Source organism: Oncorhynchus clarkii, unplaced genomic scaffold (assembly GCF_045791955.1).
Source record: "Oncorhynchus clarkii lewisi isolate Uvic-CL-2024 unplaced genomic scaffold, UVic_Ocla_1.0 unplaced_contig_12494_pilon_pilon, whole genome shotgun sequence".
Taxonomy (NCBI): domain Eukaryota; kingdom Metazoa; phylum Chordata; class Actinopteri; order Salmoniformes; family Salmonidae; genus Oncorhynchus; species Oncorhynchus clarkii.
Window position 1 is genome coordinate 1 of NW_027259718.1, and position 24,818 is coordinate 24,818.

The following is a 24,818-nucleotide window of genomic DNA, read 5'->3' on the forward strand; positions in this document are numbered from 1 at the left end:
TTGGGGTGTGGATTTCATTCATCTCCCTGTGTTCTTGGGATGTGGATTTCATTCATCTCCCCGTGTTCTTGTGAATGTGGATTTCATTCATCTCCCTGTGTTCTTGGGATGTGGATTTCATTCATCTCCCTGTGTTCTTGGGAATGTGGATTTCATTAATCTCCCTGTGTTCTTGGGATGTGGATTTCATTCATCTCCCTGTGTTCTTGGGAATGTGGATTTCATTAATCTCCCTGTGTTCTTGGGAATGTGGATTTCATTCATCTCCCTGTGTTCTTGGGATGTGGATTTCATTCATCTCCCTGTGTTCTTGGGATGTGGATTTCATTCATCTCCCTGTGTTCTTGGGAATGTGGATTTCATTAATCTCCCTGTGTTCTTGGATGTGGATTTCATTTCTCCCTGTGTTCTTGGGATGTGGATTTCATTCATCTCCCTGTGTTCTTGGGATGTGGATTTCATTCATCTCCCTGTGTTCTTGGGAATGTGGATTTCATTCATCTCCCTGTGTTCTTGGGATGTGGATTTCATTCATCTCCCTGTGTTCTTGGGATGTGGATTTCATTCATCTCCCTGTGTTCTTGGGAATGTGGATTTCATTCATCTCCCTGTGTTCTTGGGATGTGGATTTCGTTCATCTCCCTGTGTTCTTGGGATGTGGATTTCATTCATCTCCCTGTGTTCTTGGGATGTGGATTTCATTCATCTCCCTGTGTTCTTGGGATGTGGATTTATTCATCTCCCTGTGTTCTTGGGATGTGGATTTCATTCATCTCCCTGTGTTCTTGGGATGTGGATTTCATTCATCTCCCTGTGTTCTTGGGATGTGGATTTCATTCATCTCCCTGTGTTCTTGGGATGTGGATTTCATTCATCTCCCTGTGTTCTTGGGATGGAACACTGAATCATATCTGCAGAGTTCTAGAACATTGCTGCTCTTGAAGGACAGAACGTACTTACTTGGAGTTGAGAGTCTGGTAGATCAGCTTCCTCTGAAACCTGGAGTGGAGCAGAGAACAGAACAGGGGGAATGGAGGTTTTTAATAAATAAAACACTGGTAAATATTGCTGGGGGGGTCAGGAGAGTGAAAAAGCCCTTTGAGACTGAAATAAGTGTTGTATAAATGCACATTTCTCACACACACACACACACACACACGTTTGTTTACCCAGTGCAGGGCTCCAGGTCCACAGTCTTCTCTGAGGTAGTGAACAGAGATTCCACCTTCTCTCTGCAAGGGACAAGAGGCAGGAGTTAACAAAATGACGACAGGGATGCATTCTGGGCTGGAGCTGAATGGTCGTGTCTGGACTGTTACTATGGATTTCTGCTCCGCTAGACATAAATCAGTACCATGTGACTTCACCGTGGACCGTAGGACGGGTTCCGCGCTGAGGCTGTAACACCCGTTTGGAGGAGTTTAAACCATGCCTTATATGAAGGAGGATCTGGTGTCAGCAGGTGGCTGGGGAGGGAAAGGAGCGGCTGGAGGAACTAGTGTCAGAGGGTGGCTAGGGAGGGAAGGGGGCGGCTGGAGGATCTGGTGTCAGCAGGTGGCCAGGGAAAGGGGCAGATTTGGGACCAGGCTGTCATCTCTCTCACCACATGGAACTACAGTCTAAAGTTGTAACTAGAAATGGGAGTCAGGTTTAAACTTACACCACCCGCCCGATGTACTCCCTGTGCTCCTCGGGGATGCTACCGGGGCCTTTGTTTGAGTTGGGGGAGATGTAGGAGGGGTTTCCTGATCCGTTACTCTGACTCCGCCTCTCCTCATACTGCTCCCGCAGCTGCACTTCCTCTTCCTGGTTCAGGTACGGGATCCCTACGGCAACCAGAAAAGGAGGCGGGGTTAGATGGCGGAGTGTAGGTTATTTTAAATCAATCACTTAGTCATCTTTATTGACCTAGTTGGAATTCCTAGAGCATCCAGAACAGAGGGGTTAGCTAGAGTAGCTTCAATCTATCAATCGATTTATTGCCCTAGTTGGAATTCCTAGAGCATCCAGAACAGAGGGGTTAGCTAGAGTAGCTTCAATCCATCAATCGATTTATTGCCCTAGTTGGAATTCCTAGAGCATCCAGAACAGAGGGGTTAGCTAGAGTAGCTTCAATCCATCAACCGATTTATTGTCCTAGTTGGGATTTCTACGGCAACCAGACAGAAAGCCACCTACCGTGACGGAACACTTTGTTGAAGTCAAAACCCTGACTGGCCAGGAAGTCAATGCTGGAACTCTGAAATAACAAAACACAGACATATTTACCAACGCACTACCAGGGGCAACATGGGTCCTGTTCTCCAGGGATGGAAAGGAAGCAAACGGGCTGAAACGGGGAGTGACGACCTAAACCTGTCCAATCAAATCACGTGTATTTACATAACAGGCAGAAACGGGGAGTGACGACCTAAACCTGTCCAATCAAATCACGTGTATTTACATAACGGGCTGAAACAGGATTTGATTGGACAGGTTTAGGTCGTCACTCCCCATGTATTTACATAGCCCTTCTTACATCAGCTGATATCTCTAAGTGCTGTACAGAAACCCAGCCTAAAACCCCAAACAGCAAGCGATGCAGGTTGTGGAAGCACCAATAAGAAATGCTTGTACCACCCGGATAAAATAAGACAGACCAACGGTTTTCTAACCTGGCAGATGAACTTGGTGTCTGGGGAGGTTCTGTTGAACGGCTTTGGGAATATATAAAAATTAAAAGTCTTGATGACGTACCTGTGGGGACAAAAACACCAGGAGAGAAAGAACAGCAGGTCAGGTAGGTTAAACATTCCTATAGCCTGCATAGAGATCACATCATTCAATATAGCTGACTTAGACTTTCTATTTAACACTATATCAGACTATATCAGCTGGTCCCAGATCAGTATTTCAGACACAACCCGTTTGTTATGACAGTGTAACACAGCAGAGAAGAGTTGGATAAATCACTAACTGATCTGGGGTCAGGTCACGGGTCCTATGCGTCAAGCTTAAGAGGGCCGATATAGGATCAGGTCCATATGGAGTCTCATTCAGAACAATCAGAAAGGCTAAAAACGGATCCTAAATCAGCACTCCTACTCTGAGAAGCTTCATGTTACTCAGATGTAACTCAGTTCAAAACCGACTGCTTGTTAAATGTTAAATCGGAGAGAGAAATCCCACTCACTTGGACTCTGCCTGGTCATATGTGAACGTACACAGTCCAAACTGAAACAGCAAGAAGTCCATGGAATGCTGGATAGAGAGAGAGAGTGGGGGTGGAGAGCCAGAGGAGAGGAGAGAGTCTCAAGTGTACATTTAAAGCAGGACCGATAGCACATGGCCTTGTTGTGGCCCATACATACAGACTCCAGGAATCAAAACACCTGAAAACCATGATCAAATTCAGCCATGATATAAAAAGTTATGCAAGCTATATTAGTTATATACAGTGTGGAGTTTACATACACTTAGGTTGGAGTCATTAAAACTCGTTTTTCAACCACTCCACACATTTCTTGATAAACTATAGTTTTGGCAAGTCGGTTAGGACATCTACTTTGTGCATGACACAAGTAATTTTTCCAACAATTGTTTACAGACAGAATATTTGACTTGTAAATCACTATCACAATTCCAGTGGGTCAGAAGTTTACATACACTAAGTTGACTGTGCCTTTAAACAGCTTGGAAAATTCCAGAAAATGTCATGGCGTTAGAAGCTTCTGATAGGCTAATTGAATTGCAAGTATAAACGCCATGGGACCACACAGCCGTCATACCGCTCAGGAAGGAGATACATTCTGTCTCCTAGAGATGAACGTACTTTGGCGCAAAAAGTGAAAATCAATCCTAGAACAGCAGCAAATTACCTTGTGAAGATGCTGGAGGAAGCAGGTACAAAAGTATCTATATCCACAGTAACACAAGTCCTATATCGACATAACCTGAAGGACGCTCAGCAAGGAAGAAACCAGTGCTACAAAACCACTATAAAAGCCAGACTACAGTTTGGAACTGCACATGGGGACAAAGATTGTACTTTTTGGAGAAATGTCCTCTGGTCTGATGAAACAAAAACAGAACTGTTTGGCCATAATGACCATTGTGATGTTTGGAGGAAAATGGGGGAGGCTAAGAAGCCAAAGAAAACCATCCCAACCATGAAGCGCAGAGGTGGCAGCATCATGTTGTGGGGCTGCTTTGCTGCAGGAGGGACTGGTGCACTTCACAAAATAGATGGCATCATGAGGGACGAAAATGATGTGGATATATTGAAGCAACATCTCAAGACATCATCAAATTAAAGCTTGGTTGCAAATGGGTCTTCCAAATGGACATTTACCCCAAGCATACTTCCAAAGTTATGGCAAAATGGCTTGAGGACAACAAAGTCAAGGTATTGGAGTGGCCATCACAAAGCCCTGACCTCAATCCTATAGAAAATTTGTGGGCAGAACTGAGAAAGCGTGTGCGAGCAAGGAGGCCTACAAACCTGACTCAGTTACACCAGCTCTGTCAGGAGGAATGGGCCAAAATTTACCCAACTTACTGTGGGAAGTTTGTGGAAGGCTACCCAAAACGTTTGACCCATGTTAAACAATTTAAAGGCAATGCTACAAAATACTAATTGAGTGTATGTAAACTTCTGACCCACTGGGGATGTGATGAAAGAAATAAAAGCTGGGGTTACATTGTTAAATATTCTCCATGTTAAACTAACGGGGAACAAACATGGCTGCCATAAAACGTTGTAGTGTCAAGTAAATGCAGCATAATGCAGAAACCGCATTGCCCCCCAACTCTAAACGCATGTCTCTCTTGACTGTTACCTTTTTTAGCTTCATGTAGCGCTCCTCTGGCGTGTCCAACCCGTTAGTCAGTGCGCTGACGTTGGGCCCATCGCTAATACCTGAAACCGAATAGAGTATATTTTCTACTGTATTAACTAGAACATGATGAAGATGTCAAGAGTTCAAAACCGACTGCGTGTGTGTGGCTTGTAGCAGCCACGGAAACGGGTTGGCCAGCGAGCTAGTTAAGATGGAACTATAAAATGTTTGCCAGTTAAATAGATAGCTAACAATGACTTACCTGAAAATTCCCCATCGATTGCGAGAAAGTCTGCTTCCTCTATTGCGCTGTACACAGTGCTTAAACTGTCTTTGAAATCTGTAATACAAAAACAGCAATCAGCCAACATGCGTTGGTGGTTTACTCACCACGCAAGCTAGCTATTAATGCTAGTTAGCGGGTTAGCATTCACAACCTCGCGGAAATGAACGGAATCATGATTGTGCGGTGAGAAACCACAGCTAAGTTTGTGTATCTAATAGCATACGACTATAATCTTTGTGTATATTATCTATAAGGGTGCATAAAGAGGTGAATTACTTGTTCGTGTCACCTCCATCCCTACAGAAAGACAAAAAATACAATGTACCAAACCGCCGCTGTCACTCAAGAGGATTTTAATCTTTCCAACACTTCCGGCGTAGTGACGTTTTTGACACGACGTCAATCAAAATATGGCTACGACAAAATAAAAGCCGTACTATGCACGAATCACGAATACGCGCTTTCTAGCTCGAATGTACAGTGTGGGTTTATCAGTCGTGCCGTGAGCATAACTGAACATGTTATAATGGGTGTTCCCCCCCACCATTTTGAACAGCAATTTTAATTTGTCTTTTCACGCTATCAACGGTCACCCAATGCAAAAGCCATGTAAGACAGACTGAAATGAAGATTCACATTTTTTAGATAGGTGTCAAATAATGGTAGATTAGCAATCTTATCCGGATTAATTTGTGTTTATGTTAAAATTACACATATGACTATTGTTATCTAACTGAAGCTAGAGTTTCACCTTTGTCATTATTGATCAATTAACAAATAATTACAAATCTAAGATTTTCTTACATTTCTGTCCTCACAAAATGTTGATGTGACACTACATACATACACTTTGCCTCTGACGCTTGAACCCTTGGTTATACTAGGACCCTTGGTTATGCATAAACCTTCTTACTCAAAGATCTACTCCAACAACACATTGCTGTCACCATTTTTATTAACTCTAGTTGGTGTTCAGCAATAAATTCCAAACATTCTTTGAAATGGACAACATACACTACATGACTAAAACGACCCCCCCCGTTGCTATAACAACCTCCACTCTTCTGGGACGGCTTTGGAACATCGTTGCGGGGACCTGCTTCCATTCAGGCACAAACATTAGTGAGGTCGGGCAATGATGCTTGTAATTAGGCCTGGCTTGCGATTAGGCCTGGCTGATTGAGGTCAGGGCTCTGTGCAGGCAAGTTCTTCCACATCGATCTCGACAAACCATTTCTGAATGGACCTCGCTTTGTGCACAGGAGGATTGTCATTCTGAAACAGGAAAGGGCCTTCCCCAAACTGTTGCCACAAAGTTGAATCATCTAGAATGTCATTGTACGCTATCGTGTTAAGATTTCCCTTCACTGGAACTAAAGGGCCTAAGCCTGAACCATGAAAAACAGCCACATACCATTACTTTTCGTAGGCATGTGTACAGCTGCTCAGCCATTGAAACCCATTTCATGAAGTTATTGTGCTGATGTTGCTTCCAGAGGCAGTTTGGTACTCGGTAGTGAGTTTTGCAACTTTTACGCACTGGTTGTTTCAGCACTCGCCGGTCCCGTTCTGTGAGCTTGTGTGGCCTACCACTCCGCGGCTGAGACGTCGTTGCTCCGAGATGTTTCCACTTCACAATAACAGCACGTACAGTTGACCGGGGCAGCTCTAGCAGGGCAGAAATTTGATGAACTGAATTGTTGGAAAAGTGGAATCCTATGACGATGCCGCATTGAAAGTCACTGAGCTCTTCAGTAAGGACCTTTTACTGCCAATGTTTGTCTATAGAGATTGCATGGCTGTGTGCTCGATTTTATACACCTGTCAGCAACGGGTGTGGCTGAAATAGCCAAAATCCACTCATTTGAAGGGGTGTTCACAACCACTACAAAAACAAAAACATCTAAACATCAACTCTTAATACAAAAACTCCCCGGCTAAAATGTGAACTCAACTTGAACAGGGAGCCGAGCAAGAATAATTTCAGTTTGAGATAGATTTACAAAATATAATTATATTCCAAGTTATACATACAGGATACAACAGCAATGCATTGTGAATTTAGAATGAACTAGTCATGGTGGTAAGATTGCTGACAAGTCTTTTAAAACCAGAAATCAAGACACATTGACCCAATGGGCCCAATCCTAAACGCCCCCTAGACCCTATGCCATATGCACTTGTGGAGATCGGAGAGGTTTTGTCAGGTGTAAGCAATCTGGTAATAGCTCCACGTTGCTCTCTGATAGGCTAGGTGGAAGTAATACCATATTGCTTACAACCAATTAGATTATCTTACATCTCCACAAGTGCATAAGGTCTAGATGTCAACTTGGGATTGGGCCCTTCTCCAGTGGTCCAATGATAGGAAGTCGGCTGTATACAGGAAGTCGGCTGTATACAGGAAGTCGGCTGTATACAGGAAGTCAGCTGTATATAGTTCTACATTCAGCCGTTTTGTCTTTGGTAACCTCAGTCATCTTGTCCCTAGATCTGCCAACATGGAGGGGTTGTCAAGGTGACGGTATTACCACCAGACCAGAGGTCACTAGTCACGAAGACAGTCAAATTCCACGTGACAGTTTAGACACGGTAATTAGGCTTCTCTGATGCTACTGATGGTCATTAGTAACCTACCAAACTAACTGCCTGGTACTCAGCACTGTATCGTCCCTTTAAATCACTCTGACATCAATGTAAATGTATTAAAACATCTCATCAAAACACTTCATGAGAACCCATGAGCTCATGTTGCGCAACATTTCTATAGGCTATGTAACTGCGTGAGAAAACAGAGTGATGGCCTCTATTAAAAAGAGGAGGATCCCATCAGCTTTCTATAGGCTAGGCCTATTATATTTATAAACTTTCCTAATATTAAGCACATTGCTTCTCTTTTACAACAGGAGTATAGCCTACCTGGCTGGCATGAAGATGAACCACGGGGAAAAGCGTCCTCCATTTTGCTATTTAAGTGCATAGTTGACATTCTTCCCCCCCCCATACCCCTGTTTCGATACAGGTGCATGATAATGGTCCATTCTAAATCAAAACTAATTTCACACACATATTATTTAGTATATGTAAAGACAAGATTAAATTAAAAATAGTCTGATGGGTGACAATATTAGCCTATCACCTGTGAATTATGTATTATCACTTGTGAATGACGCCCAGCTTGTGCAGTAAGGCGAGGAATAACTCATGCATTTTTTTGCGACTTCTTCAAATCGTAGGTCGCACACCGTATGTAGCCCAGCCCATAGGCCTATATGTTTTGATAAGGTTTTTTTATCACAACTAAAGTGGCCAAATAACTCCTTAAAACGAAGCACAGGGAGTGCAGGTAGCCTCGTGGTTAAAGCGTTGGGCCAGTAACCCGAAAGGTTGCAAGATCAAATCCCCGAGCTGACAAGGTACAAATCTGTCGTTCTGCCCCTGAACAGGCAGTTAACCCACTGTTCCTAGGCCGTCATTGAAAATAAGAATTTGTTCTTAACTGACTTGCCTAGTTAAATAAAGGTAAATAATAATAAATATTAAACCGCTTTATAACCGGTGTAGAGCCTAACTGGCAGACATAAGCTGTGTGAGTTTTATAACCGGTGTAGAGCCTAACTGGCAGACATAAGCTGTGTGAGTTTTATAACCGGTGTAGAGCCTAACTGGCAGACATAAGCTGTGTGAGTTTTATAACCAGTGTAGAGCCTAACTGGCAGACATAAGCTGTGTGAGTGTCACGTTTGGGGAAGATAATTTTCACCATAAATATGCACCTTTTATAATAAACTATTAAATGCACAATCACATCTGCCTTCACTTTCGGGAACAGTGTTTTCCTGCTAATTGATTGCATTTTGGAACATTCGCACTAATAGTCTACCACCGTGTGCACATTGATACGCTTCTAATGTGAAGAAAAAACCGAATAGAAAAAGCCTTAATAGTTTATCAACATTGTAAGCTAAACGTTCTGATCTGTTGCATCAGCCTCACTGCTTTAAGAAAACAAATTGGATGTGAGTTGCTGTATTCAATTGGGATCTGTCGCATCCCACAACTGTCCTACAGTATGTTTGGCATATTTATTTCTTGCACAGAAGAACAGTTGACCAATAGCATAGGTCAACTTTTGCACTATGGGGGGATAGTACATTGGGCATAAGCTAGTGCTGTTGGTTAGACCGACTCATCTGATTGGCTGACGAAAAGTAAAATGTGGACAGCTCTCTAACATTTTCAATATGCGCCTCGGAATTGGACGCTCGCAGTTACGCCCCCCGATGTGTCTGTCTTCATTACTTCTTAGCTGAAATGACTGTGAGATGGACCAATCACGTGACAGGCATTGGACGCGTGCAGTTACGCCCCCCCGATGTGTCTGTCTTCATTACTTCTTAGCTGAAATGACTGTGAGATGGACCAATCACGTGACAGGCATTGGACGCGTGCAGTTACGCCCCCCCGATGTGTCTGTCTTCATTACTTCTTAGCTGAAATGACTGTGAGATGGACCAATCACGTGACAGGCATTGGCTACATCTGAAGGATCATGTGAGTGAGAGTAATTATAATTATTATAAAACCCACATTGGCCGTAAAAGGCACCCATTTTCTTTTTTATGGGGCATTTCAGCCACACAAGGGGGATGCCACCGGGAAACTCGAGGCCTGCTGAGAATATTGTCAAGTGCTTGTCCAAATTGTGAATGAGAGACTGATGAAGTGTGTTCTGCTTGCGACTTTTTTTTCAAATCATCCGAGTGCCATCAGGCAGCCTTATAATATATTAAGAATAAGAACATATCACAATTAAAGTCGAATAAATAACTCTGAATGAAGCATATGAGAGAACCGGTTTCTTTGTTAACCTCTCAACACAGAGTTGAGTGCATGTGTGCACTTCCTTTGAAATCGTTTGGGGAAAATATCATTTATATTTTATTAAGCTATGTTCAATTGTGATATATTATATTAAATGTTTATACCTTTTTTAAATGTATTTTTTATTTGACTAGGCAAGTCAGTTAAGAACAAATTCTTATTTACAATGACGGCCTATCCCAGCCAAACCCTAACCCAGACTACGCTGGGCCAATTGTGTGCCACCCTATGGGACTTCCAATCAAGGCCAGTTGTGCTACAGCCTGGAATCGAACCAGGGTCTGTAGTGACGCCTGTAGTACTGAGATGCAGTGCCTTAGACCGCTGCGCCACTAGGGAGCCCAAAGGTCCGAATCAGTGGCTTGTAGGCTAAACATGTTTATGATAATTAAATGGTCAATTGCCATGAGACCGGCAGTTATTTACTTGACAATCACCTGCTGACCGCCACAGCACTAGTGAGGGCCAAGCAAGGGCACGTGGTAGGTTGGGGTTTGGGACATCCTGAATCCAAAATGGCACCCCGATGGGCAGGGGTCAAAAGTAGTGCACTATATAGCGCATAAGGTGTTATTTGGGACAGGAGTCTAGGGCAGTGTTCCAATACTTTAGAAATGCTTCCTTCTGTACATAGCCTGTAGTCTTGTGGTAGCACAGCTGGATGCTCTATGTATGCCTCAGCCTCCCCACTGGAGACCAGGGTTCAATCCCTGCATCTACTCCTCACTGTCTTCCCTCCTCATCTGTCTCTGTCTCTACTTCTAACCTGTCTCTATTAGAAACAATTACAACATCAAATATACCCCCCTTTAAAAAAAAACACACGCTTCACATCTTGTTTCCTTGAAGTAGTAAACACACCTGTAAGGGATTGGACAGGTGTAAACCAGGTTACCATGGTGTCTGATGTGGGTAGGGCTAAGGGACATGCTGATTGGGTGGTGGGTAGGGATAAGGGACATGCTGATTGGTTGGTGGGTAGGGATAAGGGACATGCTGATTAGGTAGGGATAATGGACATGCTGATTGGGTGGTGGTTGAGCTTTTTTCATGGGTCTCTTTATTAACTCCAAGCCTTCCCACAACGAAGGGCGCCTTCCGCTTCGTTCCATTCTTCTTTGCGGTCTGCAGTGTCATCATCGGATTGGCTGGGACTCATGGGCTCCGCCTTCAGTCCGATGCTAGGCAACCAATCCCTGTCCTCAACGTTGCAGTCTACATCATCAGCATGAGCCTGTCTGGGACTCACGGGAGCACCGCAAGCATCCTCCTCTTTCAGCTGGAGTGACCGAGACGTTCCCTGCTCCTCCGATTTAATTGAATCCACATTCAATTCCTCCCTACTCTCTGTAGGCTCACTCCTCTGAGTGTCGACCCTCTTAACAACCATCTCCTCTCCTGGGTGAGTTTTTCTCATGTGTCTCTTTAAGTTTCCAGAATCACTCCAAGCCTTCCCACAACAAGAACAAACAAATGGTTTCTCCCCCGTATGAGTCCTCAGGTGTCTCTTAAGACAGCCGTTTTTTTTGAATCCCTTACCACATTTAGTGCACAAGTGTGGTTTGAGAAAAACACTTTCTGACTGGGAAGTAGTCACATCACTCTCCCTCTGCTCTGGCGTGTGCCTCTCTAGATCAGATTTCGCCTCCAGTCTTTTGCTAGGCAACCAAGTTCCTCCCTCGTCACAGTCTTCAGAATAATCATCGGCTTGGTTGGGACTCATTGGTGCACCGCTGGCATCCACCAGTATCCTTCTGATGTCCTCTTTCAGCTGGAGTGACCGAGACGTTCCCTGCTCCTCCGATTTAATTGAATCCACATTCATTTCCTCCCTACTCTCTGTAGGCTCACTCCTCTGAGTGTCGACCCTCTTAACAACCATCTCCTCTCCTGGGTGAGTTTTTCTCATGTGTCTCTTTAAGTTTCCAGAATCACTCCAAGCCCTCCCACAACGAGGGCAAACAAACGGTTTCTCCCCCGTATGAGTTCTCAGGTGTCTCTTAAGACAGCCGGCCTGATGGAATCCCTTTCCACATTCAGAGCACACATGTGGGTTCTTCAGAGGATCCCTTGGCGGGTGTTGTGTTTTTATGTGTGATTCCAGTCTTTCTGCAGTTATGAAGCTCTTCTTACATTGACCACAGCAGTGAGGGTGATCTGTGTGAAAAACTAGCCGGTGATGTTTAAGGCTTGATTTTACAATGAACTGTTTCCCACAATCCGAGCAGTGGTGAGGTTTCACTGTGTATTGTTTAACAGTATGCCTTCTCATGTGTCTCTTTAAGTTTCCATAATCACTCCAAGCCTTCCCACAACGAGGGCAGATGTACGGTTTCTCCCCAGTATGAGTTCTCTGGTGTATCTTAAGACTGCCGGCCTGCGTGAATCTCTTTCCGCATTCAGAGCACATGTATGGTTTCTCTCCAGACAAATACAGGAAGTGTCTTTTCAGATTGGTAGCAGTGGTAAAATTATTCCCACAGTGATCACAGATATGTGAGCCAGGCCTGTCTCCTGAGAGGGTTTTGTGTTGTTCAGCATTAGACCAGCTGTGGGGTTTCTCTCCCGTCTGTGTTGCCTTGTGTATTTGAAGGCCACTCTGCCCCGGTGTCTTCCTGCAGTCGACAAGCCGCACAGACACCCTCTTCAGACCGCACAATAAGGCGCCACCGGGAGAGGCACGACTCAGGGACTCTGCGAGGGTGGAGGAGGGCAAGAGAGGCTTGTCCTGGAAATCAGAAAAAATAGACATGAAATCAAAAATCAGGGTGCTGGGATTTTTCTGTCATTGAAGTCCTGGAAAAACACTTTCAGGGTAAAGGACTAAAACCAAATAGAAAGTATGTAGAAAAGATAACAGACTGATACATGTATCAATAATATAATCTGAGAACTAACAATCATCAAAATAAAAACTAGACAGTCAGGGAGAATAAACAATGCCCAAAACAATTCATTTAGCAGAATTGATTCAGATTTTCTTTGTTTGAGCAAGATAAAACATCATTAACCATGGCAAAATGCATAGAGTTCAGGGAAATTAGCTTCAAACGGCAAAATCTCTCTCAGCTCCATGGAGAAATTTGAAGAGTTGCAGAAAATTGGCTTAAAAATGCTACGAATTCTGTAGACCGCCAAGATGGGGGCCTCTAAGATGCTGTCCAAAATTCAACTGAGCCAATGGGCCGAACCCGCCCATTGCCACGCCTCTATACCACGCCCCCATGCCGTACCCATTGCCACGCCCCCACGCCACACCCCTATGCCACACACCCCATGCCACACACCCCATGCCACGCCCCCATGCCACGCCCACCCCCTACGTCCATTTTTGATCCAGAAAAACCCTTAGTGTGGGAAACTCTCCTTCCTGTCAAGGAATTTTGAAGTCTCAAGAGTCTTTCCTCGATTAATCTCATCCTCGATTACTCTCATCCTCAATTACTCTCATCCTCGATTACTCTCATCCTCGATTACTCTCATCCTAGATTACTCTCATCCTAGATTACTCTCATCCTCGATGACTCTCATCCTCGATGACTCTCATCCTCGATGACTCTCATCCTCGATGACTCTCATCCTCAATGACTCTCATCCTCGATGACTCTCATCCTCGATTACTCTGCCTCCTTCTCAAAATGCTTTGAAAGACAAAGTCCAAGAGGTGGAGCCTCAGTTATTCTCCTCCCAATGCATTTATAAAAAGAAGGGGAATCAAGGAAAGACTGTTGGGAACAAAATACACAATGACTGGGAAATACTCACGCAACTGTGGCGCTCTCGAGCCGACTCCGCCTCCAGTCCATCGCTAGGCAACGTAGCGCCTCCCGCTTCGTTCCATTCTTCTTTGCGGTCTGCAGCGTCATCATCGGATTGTCTGGGACTCATGGGCTCCGCCTTCAGTCCGATGCTAGGCAACCAATCCCTGTCCTCAACGTTGCAGTCTACATCATCAGCATGAGCCTGTCTGGGACTCACGGGAGCACCGCAAGCATCCTCCTCTTTCAGCTGGAGTGACCGAGACGTTCCCTGCTCCTCCGATTTAATTGAATCCACATTAATTTCCTCCCTACTTCCTGTAGGGTCACTCCTCTGAGTGTCAACCCTCTTAACAACCATCTCCTCTCCTGGGTGAGTTTTTCTCATGTGTCTCTTTAAGTTTCCAGAATCACTCCAAGCCCTCCCACAACAAGGGCAAACAAATGGTTTCTCCCCCGTATGAGTCCTCAGGTGTCTCTTAAGACAGCCGGCCTGATGGAATCCCTTTCCACATTTAGTGCACACGTGTGGTTTGAGAAAAACACTTTCAGACTGGGAAGTAGTCACATCACTCTCCCTCTGCTCTGGTGTGTGCCTCTCTAGATCAGATTTAGCCTCCAGTCTGTTGCTAGGCAACCTAGTTCCTCCCTCTTCATTCCAGTCTACGTCATCTGATTGGCTGGGACTCATAAGTGCACTGCTACCCTCCTCCTGTGTCCTCCTGATGTCCTCTTTCAGTTGGACTAACCAAGACATTCCCTGCTCCTCTGATTTCATTGAATCCGTATTGTCCCACATTTCCTCCATGACTTTACGCCTTAATAAGCGATGATTCATCCCTTTAATTTCAGAGCCATCTAATCCACACCGTTCACACAGGTAACGTAAATTGTCCTCAGTTAAATTCCATAAACTCTTTTCGATTTCATCCATCAACGTTTCCTTCTCTGAACTCATTTTGTCTCAGCAGAGTTAGAATGTTTCTTGGTTTAAAAAAAATCTACAACAACTGGTTATTGACCGTAGCTGTCACTAATGTGAGGTGTCTCCTATATCTCCCTTTACACTGGGAGTTGTAGTTTTTATTTAACTAGGCAAGTCAGTTAAGAACAAATTCTTATTTATAATGATGGACTACACCGGGTCAAACCCGGACGACACTGGGCCAATTGTGCGCCACCCTATGGGACTCCCAATAACGACCGGTTGTGATACAGCCTGAAATAGAACCAGGGTGTCTGTAGTGACGAACTCTAGCACTGAGATGCAGTGTCTTAGACCGCTGTGATACAGCCTGGAATTAAACCAGGGTCTGTAGTGATGACCTCTAGCACTGAGATGCAGTGTCTTAGACCGCTGCACCACACAGGAAGCTTCAGGAGGTGCTGTTTGGCCAGTTATTCCAGGGTGAGCGTTATCTCAGAACACCAGATCTTCTTCCTGTCACCAGAACAATGGAATCTCTTTGTGAGGTCACCTGTGTAAAAATAGGCAGACATGGTGTAAAGGTCAACTCGGACGAGATCAGTTTTTTACCAAACTGCCCCCTGTAATTTATTTATATTTTTCCTCGTTCAAACTTGACCGTTATGATAGAAGCCTGGAGGCTGTTCTAGGCGTGCAGATATTGCAACGTGTCTATGGATAGCCTAATATAATATTGACATGCATTAAGATTGGAGAAAATCTAAATAATACCAATAAGAACCGTGAACTGTACGCTGACATCTATTTCAAGCTGTTGTATTTGGCCATTTATCAATTCATTGGCAGAATAGCATGCATTTAATCTTTTAAAAAGAGAAATAGGCACTAGGAAGGTTTATATATGACAGACACATTGAATTAATCTGTAGGCTATGTACATAGCAAGCACTGCACAGCCTTTGTTCCCATGTTCTTACCCAAACTGCAAGCAGCACCTATTAAACACTGTAATAGCGCTCAAAACACAGTGATGTCGATTCGCTAAGGATAAGTACTATCAGAGGATCTTGGAGTTTGCAACAACAACAAAAAAAGACTGTAGGTTATTCCGGCTAGAATTATTATTCTCCCTCCATGTGAAAATTACTGGACATGCCAGATTCGCAAGGGGAAAAAAATTCGGTTAGTTGAGTTCTGTGCTCATAATTACTTTACGCGATCTCCCCCAGTAAAACGAACCCCGTCCTAACGGGGACGAAAGCCTTTCAAATATGTCGTGACATTCTATTTCTGTCAAGTCCATCAAATGTTTAAATGTTCTATATTTCCCCGTCACCATTTCATGTTTACTTCATAGAACAATATAATATAACAATATTAGTGATCTTTAATACCATTTAAATTGAAAAGGTTTCCCACAAATGAGGACTTTTATTTTGAAGGTTACAATTTGGAATTTTAGAAGCTAGCTAGCTAAATAACATAACAGGAACATTAGGTACAGCAGCTCATTAATTATATGTAGAGTCCCCTGCCTGTTCGTACCATACAGAAAACAATTGTCGTTTTATTCCTGTATCGACGATGTTTGAGCAGAGATTCAAATGAGTTAGCAGGAGCTATTGAGCAGCTAGCAACCCAAGTAAAAAAAGTAGCAATCTGAAGACCAGGTACATAACAGTAACTAAGCTATGCAACCCTGACGACGAACTAACTACATCGTTTGAATAATCCCGACACCTAATGCTTTACTGACTAGCTATATTCCAAAATTGTCCCATTCTTGCTTCAATCAAATAAGAATGGCGTCCACCATCTTTGGTATTGATACCGTTGTGAAGCGGGCAAGAATAACCAGAGATACAGTTATGGAGATGAGAAACTCCAGTGTAATCGTGTTAAGGACCATTGATTATGTTGCCCATGCTTCGTCAATGGGCCGCGTGGTGCATTCTGGGTGATTATTGGACAACTCCTTTAAGGAAGTGAATGGGAGTCCATTGGGCTCCAGCTCAAAAACCCAACATTAGCATGAATTACGTGAACAAGAAGTACAACATTCAAAAAAAAAATTTATCGGGGTGTGAGATAATTAACTTGTTCCCTGTGATATCGTATAGCTTTAAAATCATGACATGACGTACTATTGAGGAAAATAGGCCGGTGTCTCGACCCATTCCCTGACTTTTAAGAAGGAATTGCGTGCCGATTCGTTTTTTACAACCACGTGACGCAACACATTGGTCGACATTCATGTTGGCAGAGATCGAAAAAGTACCCAATTGTCAAACTTCAGTAAAAGTTTAAATACCTGAATAGAAAAGTAGAAGTGAAAGTCACCCAGTAAAATACTACTTGAGTAAAAGTCTAAAAGTATTTGGTTTTTACACATACTTAAGTATCAAAAGTAAAATTATAATATAATTTCAGATTCCTTATATGAAGCAAACCAGACACCATTTTCTTGTTTTTTAAATGTATGGATAGCCAGGGGGCACACTCCAACACTCAGACATAATTTACAAACGATGCGTTTGTGTTTAGAGAGTCTGCCAGATCAGAGGCAGAAGGGATGATCAGGGACTTTCTCTTGATAAACTGGGTAAATTTGACAATTTTACTGAACTGCTAAGCATTCAGAATGTATTTGGGTGTCAGGGAAAATGTATGGAGTAAAAAGTACACGATTTTCTTTAGGACTGAAGGGGAGTAAAAATGCAAGTTGTGAAAAATATAAATAGTAAAGTAAAGTACAGATATCCCCCCCAAAAAACGACTTAAATAGTACTTTAAAGTACTTTATTTACACCACTGCATATGGGTCGACATTCAGATCCAGCTGAGATTCTTATCTCCTCATTCTATAATAGCTCTGGCATAACTAAGCACTTCCGTGTCACGAGTTTTGGAATCTTTCAGAATAAGAGTCCAGTCCTTGTATGCTTTGTAAATTAATAATTTGGGCGAAAATAAATGGAAAATGTGTACAATTGTTGATATTTAAATGGTCAACAATTTTGGTGTGTGTGTGTGTGTACTCTCATCATTTATTGGACTGTACATAATTGCCTGTACGTTGTGTCGCAGTAAAAGGGGATCCATTCTACTCAGGAGCACTTCTACTTTCCAAATCCACAGAGTTCACACCCTGAGGAGCGTTGCTGCTCGTTTTGCGGCTCTTAAAGCAGTAGCGGTGAGCGGGTTAAGTCACTGGGGCAGGGTAGCCTAGTGGTTAGAGCGTTGGACTAATAACCGGAAGGTTGCAAGTTCAAACCCAGCTCGCTCTGTCCCTGAACAGGCAGTTAACCCACTGTTCCTAGGCCGTCATTGAAAATAAGAATTAGTTGTTAACTGACTTGCCTGGTTAAATAAAGGAAAAACAAAAAAAGCCATATTACGACCTATGTTGTGATAATTGCGTTGATTGCTCTATAAACCCCACCTATGTTGTGATAATTGCGTTGATTGCTCTATAAACCCAACCTATGTTGTGATAATTGCGTTGATTGCTCTATAAACCCAACCTATGTTGTGATAATTGTGTTGATTGCTCTATAAACCCAACCTATGTTGTGATAATTGCGTTGATTGCTCTATAAACCCCACCTATGTCGTGATAATTGTGTTGATTGCTCTATAAACCCAACCTATGTTGTGATAATTGCGTTGATTGCTCTATAAACCCAACCTATGTTGTGATAATTGCGTTGATTGCTCTATAAACCCCACCTATGTTGTGATAATTGCGTTGATTGCTCTATAAACCCAACCTATGTCGTGATAATTGCGTTGATTGCTCTATAAACCCAACCTATGTCGTGATAATTGCGTTGATTGCTCTATAAACCCCACCTATGTTGTGATAATTGCGTTGATTGCTCTATAAACCCAACCTATGTCGTGATAATTGTGTTGATTGCTCTATAAACCCCACCTATGTCGTGATAATTGCGTTGATTGCTCTATAAACCCAACCTATGTTGTGATAATTGTGTTGATTGCTCTATAAACCCAACCTATGTTGTGATAATTGCGTTGATTGCTCTATAAAGCCAACCTATGTCGTGATAATTGCGTTGATTGCTCTATAAACCCAACCTATGTTGTGATAATTGCGTTGATTGCTCTATAAACCCAACCTATGTTGTGATAATTGCGTTGATTGCTCTATAAACCCAACCTATGTTGTGATAATTGCGTTGATTGCTCTATAAACCCAACCTATGTTGTGATAATTGCGTTGATTGCTCTATAAACCCAACCTATGTCGTGATAATTGCGTTGATTGCTCTATAAACCCAACCTATGTCGTGATAATTGTGTTGATTGCTCTATAAACCCAACCTATGTTGTGATAATTGCGTTGATTGCTATAAACCCAACCTATGTTGTGATAATTGCGTTGATTGCTCTATAAACCCCACCTATGTTGTGATAATTGCGTTGATTGCTCTATAAACCCAACCTATGTTGTGATAATTGCGTTGATTGCTCTATAAACCCAACCTATGTCGTGATAATTGCGTTGATTGCTCTATAAACCCAATCTTCAATGATTTATAAACCCCACCTATGTTGTGATAATTGTGTTGATTGTTACAGTTCTTATAAGAAAATCAATCAATTGAAATAAATTCATCAGGACTTAATCTGGATTTCACATGACTGGGCAGGGGTGAAGCCATGGGTGGGCTTGGGAGTGTGTAGGCCCACCCGCTAGGCAGCCAGGCCCACCCGCTGGGCAGCCAGGCACAGCCAATCAAAATGATTTTGTGTCCCCAAGAACAAGACCTCTGATTGTGCAAAAGTGCATTTTTCATTGAGTGTCAGGCCAGTCTCCTGGAGTCGGGTCAGAACTGCTGTGAGTCTTACATCATGTTCTGCTCTGTCCCTTCCGCACACGAGCACATCCAACAGCTGGGACATGCGTCTTTGGAAATGCTCAGGACCGGAAGCGATTCCAAATGGCAAAACATGAAAACAGTAACGGCCAAACGGTGTTATAAACGTTGTGAGTGCCCTACTCTGTGATGACAGCGGTATCTGCCAGAAACCTGAGCGGGCATCCAGCTTTGTGAAGACTTGTGAGCCATCCAACTGAGCCAGTGACTGCTCCACTGATGGTATGATGTGTCTCTCTCTGCAGAGTGCCTCATTCAATTTAGTCATGTCCACACAGATCCTTATGTCCCCATTGGCTTTTGGGACCACCACCATCTCTGCACGCCAGTCTGTGGGACTCTCTATTTTAGACACCGCCCCAATTTCTTCCATCCTCCCCAACTCTTCCTTTACTCTGGCGGGGGGTGGTATGGGCATAGGAGACAGCATCCTCTTTCAAGCGGATTTTGTAGTCACCTTCTATCCTTCCTAGACCAGAAAATACTTTTGGGAATTTATTTTTGAAAACCTCACCTGGGTCCTCCAGTTCACTCACTCTCTCAATGAGTTGCAATGCTTCAATTGCTGGCAGCCCCAGCAACGGTCTGGCGAAGACAGGCTGGATGGCACTTTTGTCTTTACTCTCCAGTTTAATCACCAAGTGAACTACCACTGGTTAAATCGTATTACTGGGCCCGTACAGTTTTTTTGTTTGTAGAGAGCAAAGGGCCATCTCTGCTATAGCTATACAGCCTAGTTGGGATAGCTGTCACTGCTGCCCCAGTGACTAGTTTAAATGACACAATCTCCCTATTGAGTTTAATGTCTGAATGCCAGCCAGCGTTGTTTTCCTTTACTTCTCCCAGAAAAGATGCTGTCCTGCTTGTACCTCCTCTGAAACCTCATGCATTTGCTTTAATCGACAGACAGCTGAAAAGTTCCTCTCCTGTGACATTTCCTGCATTCCGCATCCTTTGCTGGGCAATCTTTCCATCTGTGGAAAAGGGGGACTTCCCACATTTGCGACAAACACTTGAACTAGCTATTGGTGCTGTCTGTGATTGTTTTCTCCGTGTGTGTCTCTGTTCTGTGTTCTCTCTCTTGTTTTTTTTAGCTCGGTATGAAAATGCATGTATTTCCTCACTCTCTTCGCTCTGCAAGGAGCTGCTGTCGCGCAGAATCGTCTGCTGGTTTTTCACTGTCTCCCTCTGCCTAACCTGGTTTACAGCTTTGGACAAGGTAAACTGGGAATCCAACTGTAACTTTTCAGAAAGTGATATATTTCTTATTACCACTATAATCCGATCTCGGATCAGCTCTTCCCTGAGCGCGCCAAACTGACAATGTTCTGCTAGTTTGTGAACAGCTGTGATAAAACTGTCAGTGGTTTCACCCTGCTCCTGTTTGCGCATAATAAACCTAGCTCTCTCAAATATAATGTTGCGTCTCCCTACAAAATGCGTTTCAAAACAGTCTTTAAAACGCCACTGTAGTTAAGTTTCTCTTCCTCGGTCAACGTTGAAGCGTTTAATATATCCTCGGCTTCATCACCCATAGAGTAGATCAGTGTATTCACTTGAAATGCCTCATGTTTCACGTTTAAGCCTGATGCTACCCTGTGCCTTTCAAAGCGCCTGATCCATTTCGGCCAGTTTTGAATATCCATACAATCAAAATTCTCCGGGGGACTAATGCGAAATCCGTCAGCACAAGCCACTGGCCTGTCCGTGTTTGCGCCAGAGGCCGTTAAACTGGAGAGTCGCAAACCCTGAAATCCCGCCAGCTTCTTCCTCTTGCAACATGTTGCTTAGCAGTAACTTAGTCCTTGCTCGTTAGCTAGCAAAATAATGATATGCGCTGTTTTTATCTCCAACACTGTCCCCTCCCTGCTTTGAAACAGCCTGAATGTATGAATTACTTGGTCCTTCACGTTTATGTGAATTTCACAACCACTTCTGACACCATGTAGTATGATCTAAAATAAGGACGCGCAACAACGAGGTTCTAGCTCCAGCCTGCTTACTAACCTAAACCTCGCATGTCCTACATAGGTACGGATACCCGCAAGGGACATCCTACTACAGCTTGAACCCTAGGTTATGCTTGAACCCTAGGTTATGCCAGGACCCTAGGTTATGCCAGGACCCTAGGTTATGCCAGGACCCTAGGTTATACTTGAACCCTAGGTTATGCTTAGACCCTAGGTTATGCCAGGACCCTAGGTTATGCCAGGACCCTAGGTTATGCTGTGACCCTAGGTTATGCCAGGACCCTAGGTTATGCCAGGACCCTAGGTTATGCCAGGACCCTAGGTTATGCCAGGACCCTAGGTTATGCCAGGACCCTAGGTTATACTTGAACCCTAGGTTATGCTTAGACCCTAGGTTATGCCAGGACCCTAGGTTATACTTGAACCCTAGGTTATGCTTAGACCCTAGGTTATGCCAGGAACCTAGATTATGCTAGGACCCTAGGTTATGCATAAACATTCTTACTCTAAAATCTACTCCAACAACACATTGTTGGTGACCATTTTTATTAACTGTAGTTGGGGTTCAGCAATAAATTCAAATGGACAACATATCTAAACATCAACAGTTAATACAAAAACTCCCGGGCTAAAATGTGAACTCAACTTGAACGGGGAGCCGAGCAGAATCATTTCAGTTTGAGACAGATTTTTTTAAAATTTGTTAGACATACAAGATACTAGCCTGGGTAGCAGTCTAGTTGTGCTTACATTCCACACAGTATCCATTTTTTTCTAATATGCCAAACATGGCATGGAGAGTGGAATGTTAGCACAAAACAGGTATGGATGTCAGGCTAACAGGATACCCACATTTGTCATTTACAATGAACTGATCATGGTTGGTAAGATTGCTGACAAGTCTTTTAAAACCAGAGATCAAGAAGACACCTGATCCAATGCCTTCCGATGGCCCCTAATGAGAGGAAGTCGGCGATACAAAGTTGTTTTTACAGCTGTTTGTCTCTGGTAACTTCAGTCCCCTGGTCCCAAATCCCTCCCTAGAACTGCCAACATGGAAAGGTGAGAGCCAAAGGGACAGGGTGGGTAAGTACTAGGGATGGACTGATTGTGTGGTACGTAGCGATTCCCGACAGAGACGGGCTGGATTTGTGTCTCCTGATGTTTCTTCAGACTGGTCAACTGGGCGAAGGCTTTATCTTACAGTGTGATTATGGCTGTGTGTCTCCTGATGTTTCTTCAGACTGGTCAACTGGGCGAAGGCTTTACCTTACAGTGTGATTATGGCTGTGTGTCTCCTGATGTTTCTTCAGACTGGTCAACTGGGCGAAGGCTTTATCACACATGCGGCACTGGAACGGTTTCTCTCCTGTGTGGGTCCGCCGGTGGTTTTTCAGGACGTTACCGTCAGCAAACCTCCTCCCGCAGTCAGGGCATTGGTACGGTTTCTCTCCAGTGTGGATTCGCATGTGGCTATTGCAGTGGCCCTTCCTTGTGAATCTCTTGTCACAGTAAGTACAGCAGTAAGGTTTCTCACCCGCATGAATCCGGAGATGAAGTTTTAAACTCCCTGCCAGAGAGAAACTCTTCCCACACTGAGGGCAAAGGTAAGGCCTCTCTCCAGTGTGTTTCCTCTGATGAACAAGTAAATTACCTTTATTGGAAAAGGTCTTGTCGCACTGGGAGCAGTGGACCCGGCTAGGGTGGGTCCGTGCATGATCCTTTAGAAGAGCCTTGGTAGAGAACACCTCCCCGCAGTGGGGGCATGGAAGAGGGTCTTGGTGCCTGTGGATGGGACCCAGTGTCTCCCCCTTGTGGTTCTCCTGGTGATGCCGTTGTAACGTTTTTGTATGACGAAACTTCATCCCGCACACCAAGCAGTGGTAGGGTTTCTCTTCTGTGTGAGTTCTGATGTGTTTCTTTAAATTTCCACGATCACTGTAACTGTTTCCACACTGAGGGCAGGAGTACGGTTTCTCCTCAGAATGAATTCTCAGGTGTCTTTTAAGACTGGCGGCCACAGGGAATCCCCTTCCACATTCCAAGCACACGTGTGGATTCTTCAGAGGATCAGTTGGCGGGTGTCTTGTTTTTATGTGTGATTCCAATCTTGCTGCAGTTATGAAGCTCTTCTTACATTGACCACAGCGGTGAGGGTGATCTGTGTGAAAAACCTCCCGGTGATATTCAAGGCTTTGTTTTCCAATGAATTGCTTCCCACATTCAGAGCAGAGGTAAGGTTTCACTTTGGGGTTCCCTGTGTGTTGTTTAACAGCATGGGACCTCATGTGTTTCTTTAAGTTTCCAGAATCATTGTAGTCTTTCCCACAACGAGGACAAACAAACGGCTTCTCCCCTGTATGAGTTCTCTGGTGTCTCTTAAGATTGCCGGCCTGCGTGAATCTCTTTCCACATTCAGAGCACATGTAAGGTTTCTCTCCAGACAGACACAGTAAATGTGTTTTCAGATTGGTAGCTGTGACAAAATTCTTCCCACAATGATCACAGATATGGGAGCCAGGCCTGTCTCCTGAGAGGGTTTTGTGTTGTTCAGCATTAGACCAGCTGTGGGGTTTCTCTCCTGTCTGTGTTGTCTTGTGGATTATATGGGTACTCTGCCCTGATGTCTTCCTGCAGTCGTCGAGCCGTACAGACACCCTCTTCAGACCGCACAATAAGGCCCTACTGGGAGAGGCATGACCTGGAGACTCTGGGAGAGGGGAGGGGGGTGGTAGAGGCTTGTCCTGGAAATCATAAAAATAGAGAATCAGGGTGAGAAACACTCTCGTACTTGTCAAGGAATTTTGAAGTCTCAAAATGTAGCCTAGTGGTTAAGAGCATTGGACCATTAACCAAAAGGTTGCTGGTTTGAATCCCCAAGCCGACTAAGTGAAAAATCTGTCAAAGTGCCCTTAAGCAAGGCACTTAACCCAAATTGCTCATGTTAGGGCGGCGCACAATTGGCCCAGCGCCGTCCGGGTTAGGGTTTGGCCCGGGGTTAGGCCGTCACTGCAAATAAGAATTTGCTCTTAACTGACTTGCCTAGTTAAATAAATGTAAGTCTCTCTGGATAAGAGTGTCTGCTAAGTGACTAAAATGTTTTTTTTTTTAAAAAGGTGATCTCAAAGGTCTTTCCTTGATTCACATCATCTTTGATTACTTGGTCTTCTTAAAATACATTGGAGGATAAAAGTCCCAAGAGGAGGAACCTCCGATATTCTCCTTCAATGCATTTATAGGAGGTCAAGGAATCAAGGGGAAGACTGTTGACAAA

The 24,818-nt window shown here is 43.9% G+C and overlaps 3 protein-coding genes across 3 annotated transcripts; all 3 read right to left on the reverse strand.

Annotated features, from left to right (window-relative positions):
* Positions 1 to 927: 927 nt before the first annotated feature.
* On the reverse strand, positions 928 to 6,103 carry LOC139400762 (poly(A)-specific ribonuclease PARN-like). The gene is made up of 9 exons (XM_071145411.1): positions 5,380 to 6,103; positions 5,080 to 5,157; positions 4,818 to 4,897; positions 3,173 to 3,240; positions 2,655 to 2,736; positions 2,179 to 2,239; positions 1,661 to 1,826; positions 1,170 to 1,232; positions 928 to 999 (listed from the first exon to the last, which is right to left on the reverse strand). The coding sequence occupies exons 1-9, from the start codon at positions 5,396 to 5,398 to the stop codon at positions 957 to 959; spliced, it is 660 nt and encodes a 219-aa protein (XP_071001512.1). The 5' UTR covers positions 5,399 to 6,103; the 3' UTR covers positions 928 to 956.
* A 4,720-nt stretch (positions 6,104 to 10,823) lies between these two features.
* LOC139400761 (zinc finger protein 432-like) lies at positions 10,824 to 14,937 on the reverse strand. The gene is made up of 2 exons (XM_071145410.1): positions 13,753 to 14,937; positions 10,824 to 12,715 (listed from the first exon to the last, which is right to left on the reverse strand). The coding sequence occupies exons 1-2, from the start codon at positions 14,701 to 14,703 to the stop codon at positions 11,051 to 11,053; spliced, it is 2,616 nt and encodes an 871-aa protein (XP_071001511.1). The 5' UTR covers positions 14,704 to 14,937; the 3' UTR covers positions 10,824 to 11,050.
* A 7,505-nt stretch (positions 14,938 to 22,442) lies between these two features.
* On the reverse strand, positions 22,443 to 24,288 carry LOC139400763 (oocyte zinc finger protein XlCOF6-like; the record flags this gene model as incomplete). The annotated part of the gene is made up of 1 exon (XM_071145412.1): positions 22,443 to 24,288. A coding segment is annotated over one exon (1,479 nt), but the record flags the coding sequence as incomplete, so codon positions are not given.
* Between the last annotated feature and the right edge of the window lie 530 nt (positions 24,289 to 24,818).